Source organism: Salmo salar, chromosome ssa05 (genome assembly GCF_905237065.1).
Source record: "Salmo salar chromosome ssa05, Ssal_v3.1, whole genome shotgun sequence".
NCBI classification, from domain to species: domain Eukaryota; kingdom Metazoa; phylum Chordata; class Actinopteri; order Salmoniformes; family Salmonidae; genus Salmo; species Salmo salar.
The window spans coordinates 68,914,714-68,931,835 of NC_059446.1; the positions used below are offsets into that span (position 1 = coordinate 68,914,714).

A 17,122-nucleotide genomic window follows, 5' to 3' on the forward strand; every position below is an offset into this window, starting at 1 on the left:
ACAAGCACTGAACTGTGTAGGGAGTCATTGTACTATCTAAACGCTGTGAAATATATTTTCAATAATAAAATAAATATCATTTTTATAGTTGTTTAAAGCTGGTGGACCAAAACCGAAAGTAACAGCTGTAAAAACAATTTTTTTGTTATTGAAAATATATTTTTCAGCGATTTCACAGCAATTTAGTACAATGATTCCTTACACTATTAAGTGCTTGTTTTCTCACATAAACGTAAAATGCAACCAGGAAATGACAGAGCGATTTCCACTAGATAACAGCCAGCCACAAAGTCAGAACAGCTTTGACAACAGATGCCGCTCTGGCTGGAGAAATCAATAGGTGAATATCACAGCCAATCACAACATTGACGGATAAATAATACTGTGAAACACTATCATTCCACAATTAGCGCCAGATACTGTATATTATGGACATTTTCAGAAATTACATTGGAAAAAATTCAATAAAAAACAACCAATGTGCTGCACCTTTAAGGTCTACTGTAAAAACTGCTTAGGTTGTGAAATGGTCTAATCTCAGGGTTGTGTATGTGTTAGCTGTAGCTGATAGGAGTTCTGTATTTGTATTTATTAAGGATCCCCATTACGCTTCTTGGGATCCAAACAAGATTAAGGCGATTACATCGCAAAAAATAAAACACTACATCATACAACACATTATTACACCACTACTCTACCACTAAATACAGTATCTACAATACAAAATGTATAATACCACAATACAACAACATTACAATGTATGTGTGTGTAAAGTGTGTGTGTGTGTGTGTGTGTGTGTGTGTGTGTGTGCCTGTGTGTACATCTCTTTACAGTCCAGGTTGTTCCATAAGGTGTAGTTTTATCTGTTTTTCAAATCAGATTTTTACTCCTTACATGAGTTACTTGATGTGGAATAGAGTTCCATGTAGTCATGGCTTTACTGGTGTCTGTTCTGGACTTGGGGACTGTGAAGAGACCACTGGTGGTATGTCTTGTGGGGTATGCATGGGTGTCTGAGCTGTGTGCTAGTCATTTGAACAGACTGCTTGGTGCTTTCACCATGTCAATACCTCGCACAAAGACAAGTAGTACTAGTGATGCAGTCAATGTCTCCTCTACTTTGAGCCAGGAGAGACTGACATGCATGTTATTGATGTTAGCTCTCTGTGTACATTTAAGGACCATCCGTGCTGCTCTGTTCTGGGGCAACTAATTTGCCTATGTCCCTCTTTGTGGCACTTTACCATATGACTGGGCAGTAGTCCAGCTGCAACAAAACTAGGGCCTGTAGGACTTGTTTTGTTGATAGCGATGTCAAGAAAGCAGAGCAGAGTGTTATTACGCACAGACCTCTCCCCATTTTAGCTACCGTTGCATCAATATGTTTTTACCATGACAGTTAATGATCCAGGATTACACCAAGCAGTTTAGTCTCCTCATTTTGCTCAATTTCCATATTATTCATTACAATATTAAGTTGAAGTTTAGGGTTTAGTAAATGGTTAGTCCCAAATACAATGCTTTAAGTTTCTGAAATATTTAGGTCTGGCTTATTACTTGTCACCAATTCTAATACTGACAGCACTTCTTTGTTAAGTGTGGCAGTGATTTCACTTGCTGTGGTAGCTGATTTGTATGATGTTGAGTCATCAGCATACATAGACACATAGGCTTTACTCAGTGCCAGTGGCAGGTCATTAGTAAAGATTGAAAAAAGTAAGGGGCCTAGACAGCTGCCCTGGGGAATGCCTGACTCTACCTGGATTATGTTGGAGAGGCTTCCATTAAAGAACACCCTCTGTGTTCTGTTAGACAGGTAATAATGAATCCACAATATAGCAGAGGATGTAAAGCCATAACACATACATTTTTTCAGACACAGATTATGATTGATAATGTCAAAAGCTGCACTGAAGTCAAACAAAACAGCTCCCACAGTCTTCTTATTATCAGCCAATCATCAGTCATTTGCTATACATGCTGAATGCCCTTCCCTATAAGTGTGAGGAAAGTCAGTTGTTCATTTCTTTACTGTGAAATAGCATATATCTGGTCAAATGTAATTTTTTCCAAAAGTTTACTAAGGGTTGGTAGCAGGTTGACTGGTTGGCTGTTTGAACCAGTAAAGGGGGCTTTGCTATTCTTGGGTAGCAGAATTACTTTTGCTTCCCTCCTGACCTGAGGGCACACACTTTCCTGTAGGCTTAGATTGAAGAGATGGCAAATAGGAGTGGCAATATACACTGCTCAAAAAATAAAGGGAACACTTAAACAACACATCCTAGATCTGAATGAAAGAAATAATCTTATTAAATACTTTTTTCTTTACATAGTTGAATGTGCTGACAACAAAATCACACAAAAATAATCAATGGAAATCCAATTTATCAACCCATGGAGGTCAGGATTTGGAGTCACACTCAAAATTAAAGTGGAAAACTACACTACAGGCTGATCCAACTTTGATGTAAAGTCCTTAAAACAAGTCAAAATGAGGCTCAGTAGTGTGTGTGGCCTCCACGTGCCTGTATGGCCTCCCTACAACGCCTGGGCATGCTCCTGATGAGGTGGCGGATGGTCTCCTGAGGGATCTCCTCCCTGACCTAGACTAAAGCATCCGCCAACTCCTGGACAGTCTGTGGTGCAACGTGGCGTTGGTGGATGGAGCGAGACATGATGTCCCAGATGTGCTCAATTGGATTTAGGTCTGGGGAATGGGCGGGCCAGTCCATAGCATCAATGCCTTCCTCTTGCAGGAACTGCTGACACACTCCAGCCACATGAGGTCTAGCAATGTCTTGCATTAGGAGGAACCCAGGGCCAACCGCACCAGCATATGGTCTCACAAGGGGTCTGAGGATCTCATCTCGGTACCTAATGGCAGTAAGGCTACCTCTGGCGAGCACATGGAGGGCTATGCGGCCCCCCAAAGAAATGCCACCCCACACCATGACTGACCCACCGCCAAACCGGTCATGCTGGAGGATGTTGCAGGCAGCAGAACGTTCTCCACGGCGTCTCCAGACTCTGTCACATGTGCTCAGTGTGAACCTGCTTTCATCTGTGAAGAGCACAGGGCGCCAGTGGCGAATTTGCCAATCTTGGTGTTCTCTGGCAAATGCCAAACGTCCTGCACGGTGTTGGGCTGTAAGCACAACCCCCACCTGTGGATGTTGGGCCCTCATACCACCCTCATGGAGTCTGTTTCTGACCGTTTGAGCAGACACATGCACATTTGTGGCCTGCTGGAGGTCATTTTGCAGGGCTCTAGCAGTGCTCCTCCTGCTCCTCCTTGCACAAAGGCGGAGGTAGCGGTCCTGCTGCTGGGTTGTTGCCCTCCTACGGCCTCCTCCACATCTCCTGATGTACTGGCCTGTCTCCTGGTAGCGCCTCCATGCTCTGGACACTACGCTGACAGACACAGCAAACCTTCTTGCCACAGCTCGCATTGATGTGCCATCCTGGATGAGCTGCACTACCTGAGCCACTTGTGTGGGTTGTAGACTCCGTCTCATGCTACCACTAGAGTGAAAGCACTGGCAGCATTCAAAAGTGACCAAAACATCAGCCAGGAAGCATAGGAACTGAGAAGTGGTCTGTGGTCTCCACCTGCAGAACCACTCCTTTATTGGGGGTGTCTTGCTTATTGCCTATAATTTCCACCTGTTGTCTATTTCATTTGCACAACAGCATGTGAAATTTATTGTCAATCAGTGTTGCTTCCTAAGTGGACAGTTTGATTTCACAGAAGTGTGATTGACTTGGAGTTACATTGTGTTGTTTAAGTGTTCCCTTTATTTTTTTGAGCAGTATAGTTCGCCATCATCCTCTGTGATTTTCCATCCAAGTTGTCAGTCCCAGGTGGTTTGTCATTGTTGATAGACAACAATACTTTTTTCACCTCATCCACACTCACTTTACATAATTCAAAATTAAATTGTTTGTCCTTCATAATTTTGTCAGTTATGCATGGATGTGTAGGGGCAGAGTTTGTTGTTGGCATGTCATGCCTACAATTGATAATCTTGCCAATGCCAAAAGAAATAATTAAAATAGTTGGCAATATCAGTGGGTTTTTTGATGAATGAGCCATCTGATTCAATGAAGGATGGAGCTGAGTTCAGCTTTTTGCCCAAAATCTCATTTATGGTGCTCCAAAGCTTTTTACCATCAATCTTTATATCATTTAGCTTTGTTTCGTAGTACATTTTTTTCTTATTTTTGTTTAGTTAAGTACAAATTTTTCTTTTATTTAATCTTTATTTAATTAGGCAAGTCATTTAAGAACAGATGACGGCCTACCAAAAGGCAAAAGGCCTCCTGCTGGGATGGGGGCTGGGATTAAAAATAAAATATAGGACAAAACACACATCATGACAAGAGAGACACCACAACACCACATAAAGAGAGACCGAAGACAAAACACATCATGGCAGAAACACAAGACAACAACACAACAACACATGACAACAACACTCAATTTACAGTAAGTTTGCCAATCGGCTGTGCAGCCAGACTTATTTGCCATTCCTTTTGCCTCATCCCTCTCAACCGGGGATTTAACAGTTTTTACATTCATTTTCCTAATGGGTGCATGCTTATTAGTACAGTGCCTTGCAAAAGTATTCCTATTGAGTTGCATTACAACCTGTAATTTAAATAGATTTTTATTTGAATTTCATGTAATGGGCATACACAAAATAGTCCAAATTGCTGAAGTGAAATTAAAAAATGACTTGTTTCAAAATGTTCTAAAAAATAGAAAACGGAAAAGTGGTGCCTGCATATGTATTCACCCCTTTGCTAGGAAGCCCCTAAATATGATCTGGTGCAACCAATTACCTTCAGAAGTCACATAATTAGTTAACTAAAGTCCACCTGTGTGCTATCAAAGTGTCACATGATCTGTCACATGATCTCAGTATATCTACACCTGTTCTGAAAGGCCCCAGAGTCTGCAACACCACTAAGCAAGGGGCGCCACCAAGCAAGCGGCACCATGAAGCCCAAGGAGCTCTCCAAACAGGTCAGGGACAAAGTTGTAGAGCAGTACAGATCAGGGTTGGGTTATAAAAACATATCTGAAACTTTGAACATCCCACGGAGCACCATTAAATCCATTATTAAAAAATGGAAAGAATATGGCACCACAACAACCTGCCAAGAGAGGGCCGCCCGCCAAAACTCCCAGACCAGGCAAGGAGGGCATTAATCAGTGAGGCAACAAAGATACCAAAGATAACCCTGAAGGAGCTGCAAAGCTCCACAGCGGAGATTGGAGTATCTGTCCATGGGACCACCTTAAGCCACACACTCCACAGAGCTGGGCTTTACGGAGGAGTGGCCAGAAAAAGTGATTGCTTAAAGAAAAAAATTGGTGTTCGCCAAAAGGCATGTGGGAGACTCCCCAAACATATGGAAGAAGGTACTCTGGTCAGATGAGACTCAAATTGAGCTTTTTGGACATCAAGGAAAATGCTATGTCGGGCGCAAACCCAACACTTCTCATCACCCCGAGAACACCATCCCCACAGGGAGGCATGGTGGTGGCAGCATCATGCAGTGGGGATGTTTTTCATCGGCAGGGAGTGGGAAACTGGTCAGAATTGAAGGAATGGTGGATGGCGCTAAATACAGGGAAATTCTTGAGGGAAAACTGTTTCAGTCTTCCAGAGATTTGAGACTGGGACGGAGGTTCACCTTCTAGCAGGACAATGACCCTTAGCATACTGCTAAAGCAGCACCCGAGTGGTTTAAGGGGAAACATTTAAATGTCTTGGAATGGCCTAGTCAAAGCCCAGACCTCAATCCCATTGAGAATCTGAGGTATGACTTAAAGATTGCTGTACACCAGCGGAACCCATCCAATTTGAAGGATCTGGAGCAGTTTTGCCTTGAAGAATGGGCAAAAATCCCAGTGGCTAGATGTGCCAAGCTTATAGAGACATAACCCAAGAGACTTGCAGCTGTAATTGCTGCAAAAGGTAGCTCCACAAAGTATTGACTTTGGGGGGGTGAATAGTTATGCATGCTGAAGTTTTCTGTATTTTTTGTCTTATTTCTTGTTTGTTTCACGGTAAAAAATATTTTACATCTTCAAAGTGGTAGGCATGTTGTGTAAGTCAAATGATACAAACCCCCCAAAAATCCATTTTAATTCCAGTTTGTAACGCAACATAATAGGAAAAATGCCAAGGGGGGTGAATACTTTCGCAAGCCACTGTAAGTGGAATAAGCAATTTCATAAATTCATCAAGTGCAACATCCGGTTGCTCCTCATTGCACACCACAAACCAGCAAATATTATTTACATCTTCAATATAGGAATCACTACAAAACCTTGATCTCTTATGATCTCTTATGCACTATATTAGGCCCAGCCTTTGGAATTTTGGTTTTCCTACATGTAGCTTCTATATTATGATCAATATATCTGATGGATGTGTAGATTTCTGCAGCATTAGTAAAGATGTGATCAATACATGTGGATGATTTCATTCCTGTGCTGTTTGTAAATACAGTGTTAGGTTGATTGATAACCTGAACCAGGTTGCAGGCACTTGTTATAGTTTGAGGCTTTTTCTTGAGTGGACAGCTTGGTGAAAGCCTGTCAATATTTAGGTCACCTAGAAAATATACCTCTCTGTTGATATCACATACATTATCAACCATTTCACACATATTGTCCAGATACTGACTGTTAGCACTTGGTTGGATTGTGGTTGGGTTAACTGTACCTGATATACAGTATGTGATGTGGTTGTGTTAGCTATACCTGATCTCAGGGTTGGGGTTGTGTTAGCTATACCTGATCTCAGGGTTGTGGTTGTGTTAGCTATACCTGATCTCAGGGTTGTGGTTGTGTTAGCTATACCTGATCTCAGGGTTGTGGTTGTGTTAGCTATAGTTGTGTTAGCTGTACCTGATCTCGGGGTTGGGGTTGTGTTAGCTATACCTGATTTCAGGGTTGGGGTTGTGTTAGCTATACCTGATCTCAGGGTTGGGGTTGTTTTAGCTGTACCTGATTTCAGGGTTGGGGTTGTGTTAGCTATACCTGATCTCAGGGTTGGGGTTGTGTTAGCTATACCTGATCTCAGGGTTGGGGTTGTGTTAGCTATACCTGATCTCAGGGTTGGGGTTGTGTTAGCTGTACCTGATCTCAGGGTTGGGGTTGTGTTAGCTATACCTGATCTCAGGGTTGGGGTTGTGTTAGCTATACCTGATCTCAGGGTTGGGGTTGTGTTAGCTATACCTGATCTCAGGGTTGGGGTTGTGTTAGCTGTACCTGATTTCAGGGTTGGGGTTGTGTTAGCTATACCTGATCTCAGGGTTGGGGTTGTGTTAGCTGTACCTGATCTCAGGGTTGGGGTTGTGTTAGCTATACCTGATTTCAGGGTTGGGGTTGTGTTAGCTATACCTGATTTCAGGGTTGGGGTTGTGTTAGCTGTACCTGATCTCAGGGTTGGGGTTGTGTTAGCTATACCTGATCTCAGGGTTGGGGTTGTGTTAGCTATACCTGATTTCAGGGTTGGGGTTGTGTTAGCTATACCTAATCTCAGGGTTGGGGTTGTTTTAGCTGTACCTGATCTCAGGGTTGGGGTTGTGTTAGCTGTACCTGATCTCAGGGTTGGGGTTGTGTTAGCTATACCTGATTTCAGGGTTGGGGTTGTGTTAGCTATACCTGATTTCAGGGTTGGGGTTGTGTTAGCTATACCTGATTTCAGGGTTGGGGTTGCGTTAGCTATACCTGATCTCAGGGTTGGGGTTGTGTTAACTGTACCTGATCTCAGGGTTGGGGTTGTGTTAACTGTACCTGATTTCAGGGTTGGGGTTGTGTTAGCTATACCTGATCTCTTAGGGTTGGGGTTGTGTTAGCTATACCTGATCTCAGGGTTGGGGTTGTGTTAGCTGTACCTGATCTCAGGGTTGGGGTTGTGTTAGCTGTACCTGATCTCAGGGTTGGGGTTGTGTTAGCTATACCTGATCTCAGGGTTGGGGTTGTGTTAGCTATACCTGATCTCTTAGGGTTGGGCTTGTGTTAGCTGTACCTGATTTCAGGGTTGGGGTTGTGTTAGCTATACCTGATCTCTTAGGGTTGGGGTTGTGTTAGCTATACCTGATCTCAGGGTTGGGGTTGTTTTAGCTGTACCTGATCTCAGGGTTGGGGTTGTGTTAGCTATACCTGATCTCAGGGTTGGGGTTGTGTTAGCTATACCTGATCTCAGGGTTGGGGTTGTGTTAGCTATACCTGATCTCTTAGGGTTGGGCTTGTGTTAGCTGTACCTGATCTCAGGGTTGGGGTTGTGTTAGCTATACCTGATCTCAGGGTTGGGGTTGTGTTAGCTGTACCTGATCTCAGGGTTGGGGTTGTGTTAGCTGTACCTGATCTCAGGGTTGGGGTTGTGTTAGCTGTACCTGATCTCAGGGTTGGGGTTGTGTTAGCTATACCTGATCTCAGGGTTGGGGTTGTGTTAGCTGTACCTGATCTCAGGGTTGGGGTTGTGTTAGCTATACCTGATCTCAGGGTTGGGGTTGTGTTAGCTGTACCTGATCTCAGAGTTGCGGTAGCGCAGGGCCTGTGCCAGCAGCTCAGAGGTCTGTTGGAAGCAGTGACCCAGCTCGTCTAACTTCTGCTCCATGGAGATGATGCGCTGCTCCAGCTCCCGGTACGAGTTGTTCCAGTTGGCACTCAAGTCGCACATGATCATCTGCATCTGTTCACCATCAATCAACCAACCAACCAAACAAACAACCAAACATGATCATCTGTTCACCATCAATCAACCAACCAACCAACCAACCAAACAACCAAACATGATCATCTGTTCACCATCAATCAACCAACCAACCAACCAAACAACCAAACATGATCATCTGTTCACCATCAATCAACCAACCAACCAACCAACCAAACAACCAAACATTATCATCTGTATCTGTTCACCATCAATCAACCAAGCAAACAACCAAGCAAACAACCAAACATGATCATCTGCATCTGTTCACCATCAATCAACCAAACAAACATCCAAGCAAACAACCAAACAAACAACCAAGCAAACAACCATGCAAACAACCAAACATGATCATCTGCATCTGTTCACCATCAATCAACCAAACAAACAACCAAGCAAACAACCAAACAAACAACCAAGCAAACAACCATGCAAACAACCAAACATGATCATCTGTTCACCATCAATCAACCAAACATGATCATCTGCATCTGTTCACCATCAATCAACCAAACAAACAAACAACCAAACATGATCATCTGTTCACCATCAATCAACCAAACAAACAAACAATCAAACAGACAGTCATACAGACAATTAATCAATTCATCTAATGCTAGTTGTTTTGTGCTTTTTATAGTTATTTGTCATAACAACACAAGCATGTCTAACAAAATCCAGACATGGAGTTCAGATAAACCCAGACTTAACCCCGGATGAGCTGAGGGTGACAGTGGCAACTCTCTTGGGGGAAACAACTCCCTAGGGTAGTTAAAACATTGAGGGGAACCACATACGTCACATGTACATATCTCCCTCCTAAAAACTGTCTCCTGTGACCGTTTCTTCCTCATAAATTGGCTCCTGTGTTTGATATACATATGAGCTGGACTTGCACAAATATATCAATCAATATAATTAATAAAAGCGCTCACAACCCATTAACTACAGCCACTTTCTTTAGTTGTGCATTCTTTGCCAGGTATACTGCCCATTAGGTAAAAAGCTCTGACTCGAGGATTACATCACAGAGTGACTTGAACCTTCTGCTAAACCTCATGGTCGTTTTATAGAGTTTTATGTGTCTTTTACAGATATTTTATGAGACACAGCAACTTTAATATATTGGATAATGGTCTGTGTAAGAGTGTGGTTATTACCTGGATCTGGGTTATCCTGCGCGTGGCGTGTGTGTGTGTGTCAAACATGTTGACACAGCTCTGCCGTGAGTTGTTCTAGCCTACTGTATGGTGTGGTTGGTTTACCTTGGGCAGGTCGACCATCTCACTGGCATAATCTCTCAGCTTCCTTTGTTTAAGGCGCAGGTGCCGGAATCTGTCGAAAACAAAGGACATAGCAACATCTTAGTATGATAACAGTGTGATAGAGACCTTAAATAAATGCCTGGGCCTGAAGTAAAAAACTGTCTTCACTGCCACTAGTACGCATTACAGTATGTATAAATCTGACTGGGTAGTGTGTGCACTGTAGAGGGTCCCCTTCACTGAACAAACACAACACCCCTTACACTAACAATTACACAATCCCTTGGCTTTGAGAATAGCTGAGGTACATAATAAACAGTTGCTTCAGGCTTAAAGCGGCAATCAGCAATAGAAACAATAACAGAGCGTCCTCCCTGCCCGTTTCTGTAAAAAGCTGAGGGATGGAGCTGGAGAAATGAAACCTCTCACATTCATAGACAGGGCTATGGATGCCAGAACTGATCATCCATGCTATCAAAATTATAGTTTTAACTATGTTTTGAGGCTATATAGTGTTTGTTTACATTTACATTGTTTAAAAACATTGGAGTATAACAAGCTTATATTTTGGGTTCTGATGAGGCACAACAGTTGAACTAAACTGATGAGGCATTTATAAGTCATACTCTTCAAGAATCAATGGGTAGGGGAGACCAGGGTTGGTTGTCACAGTTTGTACTCTTGTGTGTATTTCTCAGCACTAATATATCTTACAAGATAATTTTTTTAATATTAGGAGAAAGACCAAGGTCTTTGGTTGAAATGGGGACCCTTTTTATCCTCATATTTATTCTAACATGGAGTTCTAAGCCATCAAACACACTCTGTCCACTTGTGACAACCAGCCCCATCGTGGGGTTGGATACAATGTTTGCTAGTAGTTTATTCATTTTCTAACAGGAAGTGAAACAGTATAGCATACAGTCTTACAAATAGCCTTTCCTTGATTGAACGATATTCCTGACAAAATTCTGAATTTTATGTAATGAGAATAACATATGACATTCTGAGTAAATTTGTAGGTAAGTGTTTAGTTTAGTTCATTAGGATCCCCATTAGCTACTGCACATGCAGCAGCTACTCTTCCTGAGGTCCACATAAAACGTACAAATACATGACAAAGTACAGAACAGTTACCCTCAGGACCGCCTCAATTCGTCGGGGCATGGACTCTACAAGGTATCGAAAGCGTTCCACAGGGATTCTGGCCCATGTTGACTCCAATACTTCCCACACTTGTGTCAAGTTGGCTGGATGTCATTTGTGTGGTGGACCATTCTTGATACCCAAGGGAAACTGTTGGCATGAAAAACCCAGCAGCGCTGCAGTTCTTGACACAAACTGATGTGTCTGGCACCTACTACCATACCCCGTTCAAAGGCACTTAAACCTTTTAACTTGCCCATTCACCTTCTGAATGGCACACATCCATGTCTTAATTGTATCAAGGCTTAAACATCCTTCTTTAACATGTCTCCTCCCCTTCATGTACACTGATTGAAGTGGATTTAACAATTGACATCAATAAGGGATCATAGCTTTCAACTGGATTCACCTGGTCAGTCTATGACATGGAAAGAGCAGGTGTTCTTAAACTTCTTATGGATGGTGGCAGTATTGAGTAGCTTGGATGACTGACGTGCCCAGAGTAAACTGCCTGCTACTCACGCCCAGAAACTAAGATATGCATATTATTAGTAGATTTGGATAGAAAACACTCTGACGTTTCTAAAACTGTTTGAATGATGTCTGTGAGTATAACAGAACTCATATGGCAGGCAAAAACCTGAGAAAGAATCCAAACAGGAAGTGGTTTGTAGTTTTTCAAGTGATTGCCTATCCAAACTACAGTGTCTGTGGGGTCATTTTGCACTTCCTAAGGCTTCCACTAGATGTCAACAGTCTTTAGAACCTTGTTTGAGGCTTCTACTGTGAAGTGAGGATGAATACGAGCTCATTGAGTGAGAGGACTGCCAGCAGGGCATGAGCCTCAGCCATGCACGCTCACGTGAGAGGTAGCTCAGTTCCATTGCATTTCTGAAGACAAAGGATTTCTCCAGTTGAAACTTTATTGCAGATTTATGATAAAAACATCCTAAAGATTGATTCTATACATCGTTTGACATGTTTCTACGAACTGTAATGGGACTTTTTGAGTTTACGTCTGACCTGCGCGTCGTGAATTTGGATTTGTGAACTGAAGACGCGAACAAAAAGGAGGTATTTGGACATAAAGGATGGACTTTATCGAACAAAACAAACATTTATTGTTGAACTGGGATTCCTGGGAGTGCATTCTGATGAAGATCATCAAAGGTAAGTGAATATTTATAATGCTATTTCTGACTATTGTTGACTCCAACATGGCGGATATATTGTATGGCATGTTTTTGTGTCTGAGCGCCGTACTCAGATTATTGCATGGTGTGCTTTTTCGGTAAAGCTTTTTTGAAATCTGACACAGCGGTTTCATTAAGGAGAAGTGTATCTATAATCTTATGCATAACACTTGTATTTTCATCAACATTTGTGATGAGTATTTCTGTAAATTGATGTGGCTCACTGCAAAATCACCGGTTGTTTTGGAAGCAAAACAATACTGAACGTAACACTCCAATGTAAACTGAGATTTTTTTATATAAATATGAACTTTATCGAACAAAACATACATGTATTGTGTAACATGAAGTCATATGAGTGTCATCTGATGAAGCTCATCAAAGGTTAGTGATTAATTTGATCTTTATTTCGGCTTTTTGTGACTCCTCTCTTTGGCTGGAAAATGGCTGTTTCTTTGTGTATAGGCACTGACCTAACATAATCATATGGTTTGCTTTCGCCGTAAAGCCTTTTTGAAATCAGACACTGTGGCTGGATTAACCTGTTGGGGATAGGGGGCAGTATTTGCACGGCCGGTTAAAAAACGTACCCGATTTAATCTGGTTACTACTCCTGCCCAGTAACTAGAATATGCATATAATTAGTAGATTTGGATAGAAAACACCCTAAAGTTTCTAAAACTGTTTGAATGGTGTCTGTGAGTATAACAGAACTCATATGGCAGGCCAAAACCTGAGAAGATTCCAAACAGAAAGCGCACTCTCTGACCATTTCTTGGCCTTCTTTGTCATCTCTATCCAAAACAAAGGATCTCTGCTGTAACGTGACATTTTCTAAGGCTCCCATAGGCTCTCAGAAGGCGCCAGAACGTTGAATCATGACTCTGCAGTTACTGGCTGAAAAACAGTAGCGCATTTGGTAAGTGGTCGATCTGAGAACAATGAGACGGGTGCACGCGTGCACGTGAAGAGTCCATTTTCTTCTTTGAGTCTTTGAACGAAAACAACTTCTCCCGGTCGGAATATTATCGCTATTTTACGAGACAAATCTCATAAAAATTGATTTGAAACAGCGTTTGACATGCTTCGAAGTACGGTAATGGAATATTTTGAAATTTTTTGTCATGATACGCGCCGGGCGCGTCACCATTCGTTACCCAACGGATAGTGTCTTGAACGCACGAACAAAACGCCGCTATGTGGATATAACTATGGATTATTTGGAACCAAACCAATATTTGTTATTGAAGTAGAAGTCCTGGGAGTGCATTCTGACGAAGAACAGCAAAGGTAATCCAATTTTTCTTATAGTAAATCGAAGTTTGGTGAGTACCAAACTTGGTGGGTGTCAAAATAGCTAGCCTGTGATGGCCGGGCTATCTACTCAGAATATTGCAAAATGTGCTTTCACCGAAAAGCTATTTTAACCTGTTAGGGCTAGGGGGCAGTATTGACACGGCCGGATAAAAAACGTACCCGATTTAATCTGGTTACTACTCCTGCCCAGTAAATAGAATATGCATATAATTATTGGCTTTGGATAGAAAACACCCTAAAGTTTCTAAACCTGTTTGAAAGGTGTCTGTGAGTATAACAGAACTCATATGGCAGGCAAAAACCTGAGAAGATTCCTTACAGGAAGTGCCCTCTCTGACAAGTTCTTGTTCTTCTTGGCTCTGTTTATTGAAAACTGAGGATCTTTGCTGTAACGTGACACTTCCTACAGCTCCCATAGACTCTCAGAACCCGGGAAAAAGCTGAATGATATCGAGGCAGCCCCTGGCTGAAAAACATTAGCGCGTTTGGATAGTGGCCGGTCAGAGTACTATGAGACTCAGGCTCATGCACGACGGGATCCCATGCTTTTATTTTCTCTCTCTTTGAACGTAAACACGCTTTCCCGGTCGGAATATTATCGCTTTTTTACGAGAAAAATTGCATAAAAATTGATTTTAAACAGCGGTTGACATGCTTCGAAGTACGGTAATGGAATATTTAGAATTTTTTTGTCAAGAAATGCGTCGTGCGCGTGACCCTTATTTACACTTCAGATAGTGTCTTGAACACACAAACAAAACGCCGCTATTTGGATATAACTATGGATTATTTTGAACAAAACCAACATTTGTTATTGAAGTAGAAGTCCTGGGAGTGCATTCTGACGAAGAACAGCAAAGGTAATAACATTTTTCTTATAGTAAATCTGACTTTGGTGATCGCTAAACTTGCTGGGTGTCTAAATAGCTAGCCCTGTGATGCCGGGCTATCTACTCAGAATATTGCAAAATGTGCTTTCACCGAAAAGCTATTTTAAAATCGGACATAGTGCATAGAGGAGTTCTGTATCTATAATTCTTAAAATAATTGTTATGTTTTTTGTGAACGTTTATCGTGAGTAATTTAGTAAATTCACCGGAAGTTTGCGGGGGGTATGCTAGTTCTGAACGTCACATGCTAATGTAAAAAGCTGTTTTTTGATATAAATATGAACTTGATTGAACAAAACATGCATGTATTGCATAACATAATGTCCTAGGTGTGTCATCTGATGAAGATCATCAAAGGTTAGTGCTGCATTTAGCTGTGGTTTGGGTTTATGTGACATTATATGCTAGCTTGAAAAATGGGTGTCTGATTATTTCTGGCTGGGTACTCTGCTGACATAATCTAATGTTTTGCTTTCGTTGTAAAGCCTTTTTGAAATCGGACAGTGTGGTTAGATTAACGAGAGTCTTGTCTTTAAAATGGTGTAAAATAGTCATATGTTTGAGAAATTGAAGTAATATCATTTCTAAGGTATTTGAATATCGCGCCACGGGATTACACTGGCTGTTGCGTAGGTGGGACGAAATCGTCCCACTGGCCCTAGAGAAGTTAAAATCGGACACCGCGATTGCATAAAAGAGTTCTGTATCTATAATTCTTAAAATAATTGTTATGTTTTTTGTGAACGTTTATCGTGAGTAATTTAGTAAATTCACCGGAAGTGTTCGGTGGGAATGCTAGTCACATGCTAGTCACATGCTAATGTAAAAAGCTGGTTTTTGATATAAATATGAACTTGATTGAACAAAACATGCATGTATTGTATAACATAATGTCCTAGGAGTGTCATCTGATGAAGATCATCAAAGGTTAGTGCTGCATTTAGCTGTGGTTTTGGTTTTTGTGACATTATATGCTAGCTTGAAAAATGGGTGTCTGATTATTTCTGGCTGGGTAGTCTGCTGACATAATCTAATGTTTTGCTTTCGTTGTAAAGCCTTTTTGAAATCGGACAGTGTGGTTAGATAAAGGAGAGTCTTATCTTTCAAATGGTGTAAAATAGTCATATGTTTGAGAAATTGAAGTAATAGCATTTCTAAGGTATTTGAATATCGCGCCACGGGATTCCACTGGCTGTTGACTAGGGTGGGACGCAAACGTCCCACCAAGCCCAGAGAGGTTAACAAGAAGTATAGCTTTAAAATTGTGTATAATACTTGTATGTTTGAGGAATTTTAATTATGAGATTTTTGTTGTTTTGAATTTGGCGCCCTGCACTTTCACTGGATGTTGTCATATCGATCCCGCTAACGGGATTCAAGCCATAAGAAGTTTTAATGTTTGTATACTCAGTGTATATTCATATTCTTATATACAGTACAGTTAAATCAGATCTTTAGAAAGAGGAGCGGCGCTGTGATACAGTACTGTATGTTTATTATTAATGGTGGCAGAGCATTCCACGATGACATGGCGCTATACATAACTAAGCAACGCATAAAATGTGTTTTTGGTTTGGGTACCTTGAAGAAAACCCATAATGGTGTGTTTGGTGGGGAATGTGTCTTTTTCAAGTGTATGCAAATAGATTATACAAGTGGTTAGGCATATTGCAGCACACACGTTTCTTAAAAAGACTTAAAGAGAAGTAGTCAATTTCTCCTCAACCCTCAACCATGAGACTATCATGCATGTTGTTGATGTTAGTTCTGTTTGTGCAGTTAAGGGCAAGGCGTGCTGCTTTGTTTTGAGCCAGCTGCAGCTTTGCTAAGTCTTTCTTTGCTGAACCTGACCATATCACCGGACAGTAATCAAGACTGGAAAAGATCAGAGCCTGAACAACTAGTACAGTTGATCTTTGCGTCAAAAATGCAGAACATCTTTTTATAACAACTTTGCCAATATGACTTGACCTTGATAACAGACCATCCAATGTTACTCCTAGGAGTTTAGCTCCTTCAACTTCTTCAATGGTCACATCCTTTATGCACAGCTCCTTTCACATTTACATTTTAGTCATTTAGCAGACGCTCTTATCCCGTGCGACTTACAGTAGAGGGTGCATACATTTCATACATATTTTTTTTTTTTTTTTGTACTGGCCCCCCATGGGAATCGAACCCACAACCCAGGCATTGCACACACCGTGCTGGCGTTGCAAACACCATGCTCTACCAACTGAGCTGCAGGGAAGACCTCCAGTTGAGATTTAGGTTTAAGAGAACGTTTTTAACCAAATATAATGCTTTTGGTTTTAGATGCATTTAAGGCCAGTTTATTATTAATTACCCATTCTGACTGTAACTCCTTGCTAAGAGTCTCAGTGAGCTCACTGGCTGTAGGTGCTGATGTGTAGAGTGTGCATTCTTGTAAACAATAGAGAATAGTAACGGCCCAAGGCAACTGCCATGATGGATACCACACTGTACATATCTGATGTTAGAGAAGCTTCCATTAAAGAATACTCTCTGAGTTCTATTTGATTAGTAACTCTCCAACCATGTGATGGCAAGTGATG

General features: G+C 41.6%; 1 protein-coding gene across 5 annotated transcripts in view; it reads right to left on the bottom strand.

The window, feature by feature from the left end:
* LOC106605605 (intermediate conductance calcium-activated potassium channel protein 4) overlaps window positions 1-17,122 on the bottom strand; it is a 52,688-nt gene that overhangs the window by 2,452 nt on the left and 33,114 nt on the right. For 2 of the 5 annotated variants that reach the window (XR_006769946.1, XR_006769949.1), the window contains exons 7-8: window positions 10,001-10,070; window positions 8,548-9,274 (exon numbers count right to left, since the gene is read on the bottom strand). Coding sequence is in view for 1 of the 5 variants with exons in the window: in XM_045718673.1 (XP_045574629.1) it covers window positions 8,548-8,714; window positions 10,001-10,070 (237 nt within the window). In the remaining 4 variants the exon portion in view is untranslated. Of the gene's footprint in view, window positions 1-8,547; window positions 9,275-9,895; window positions 10,071-17,122 lie in introns of all 5 variants that reach the window. The other 3 variants (XR_006769948.1, XM_045718673.1, XR_006769947.1) reach the window with 2 other exon arrangements.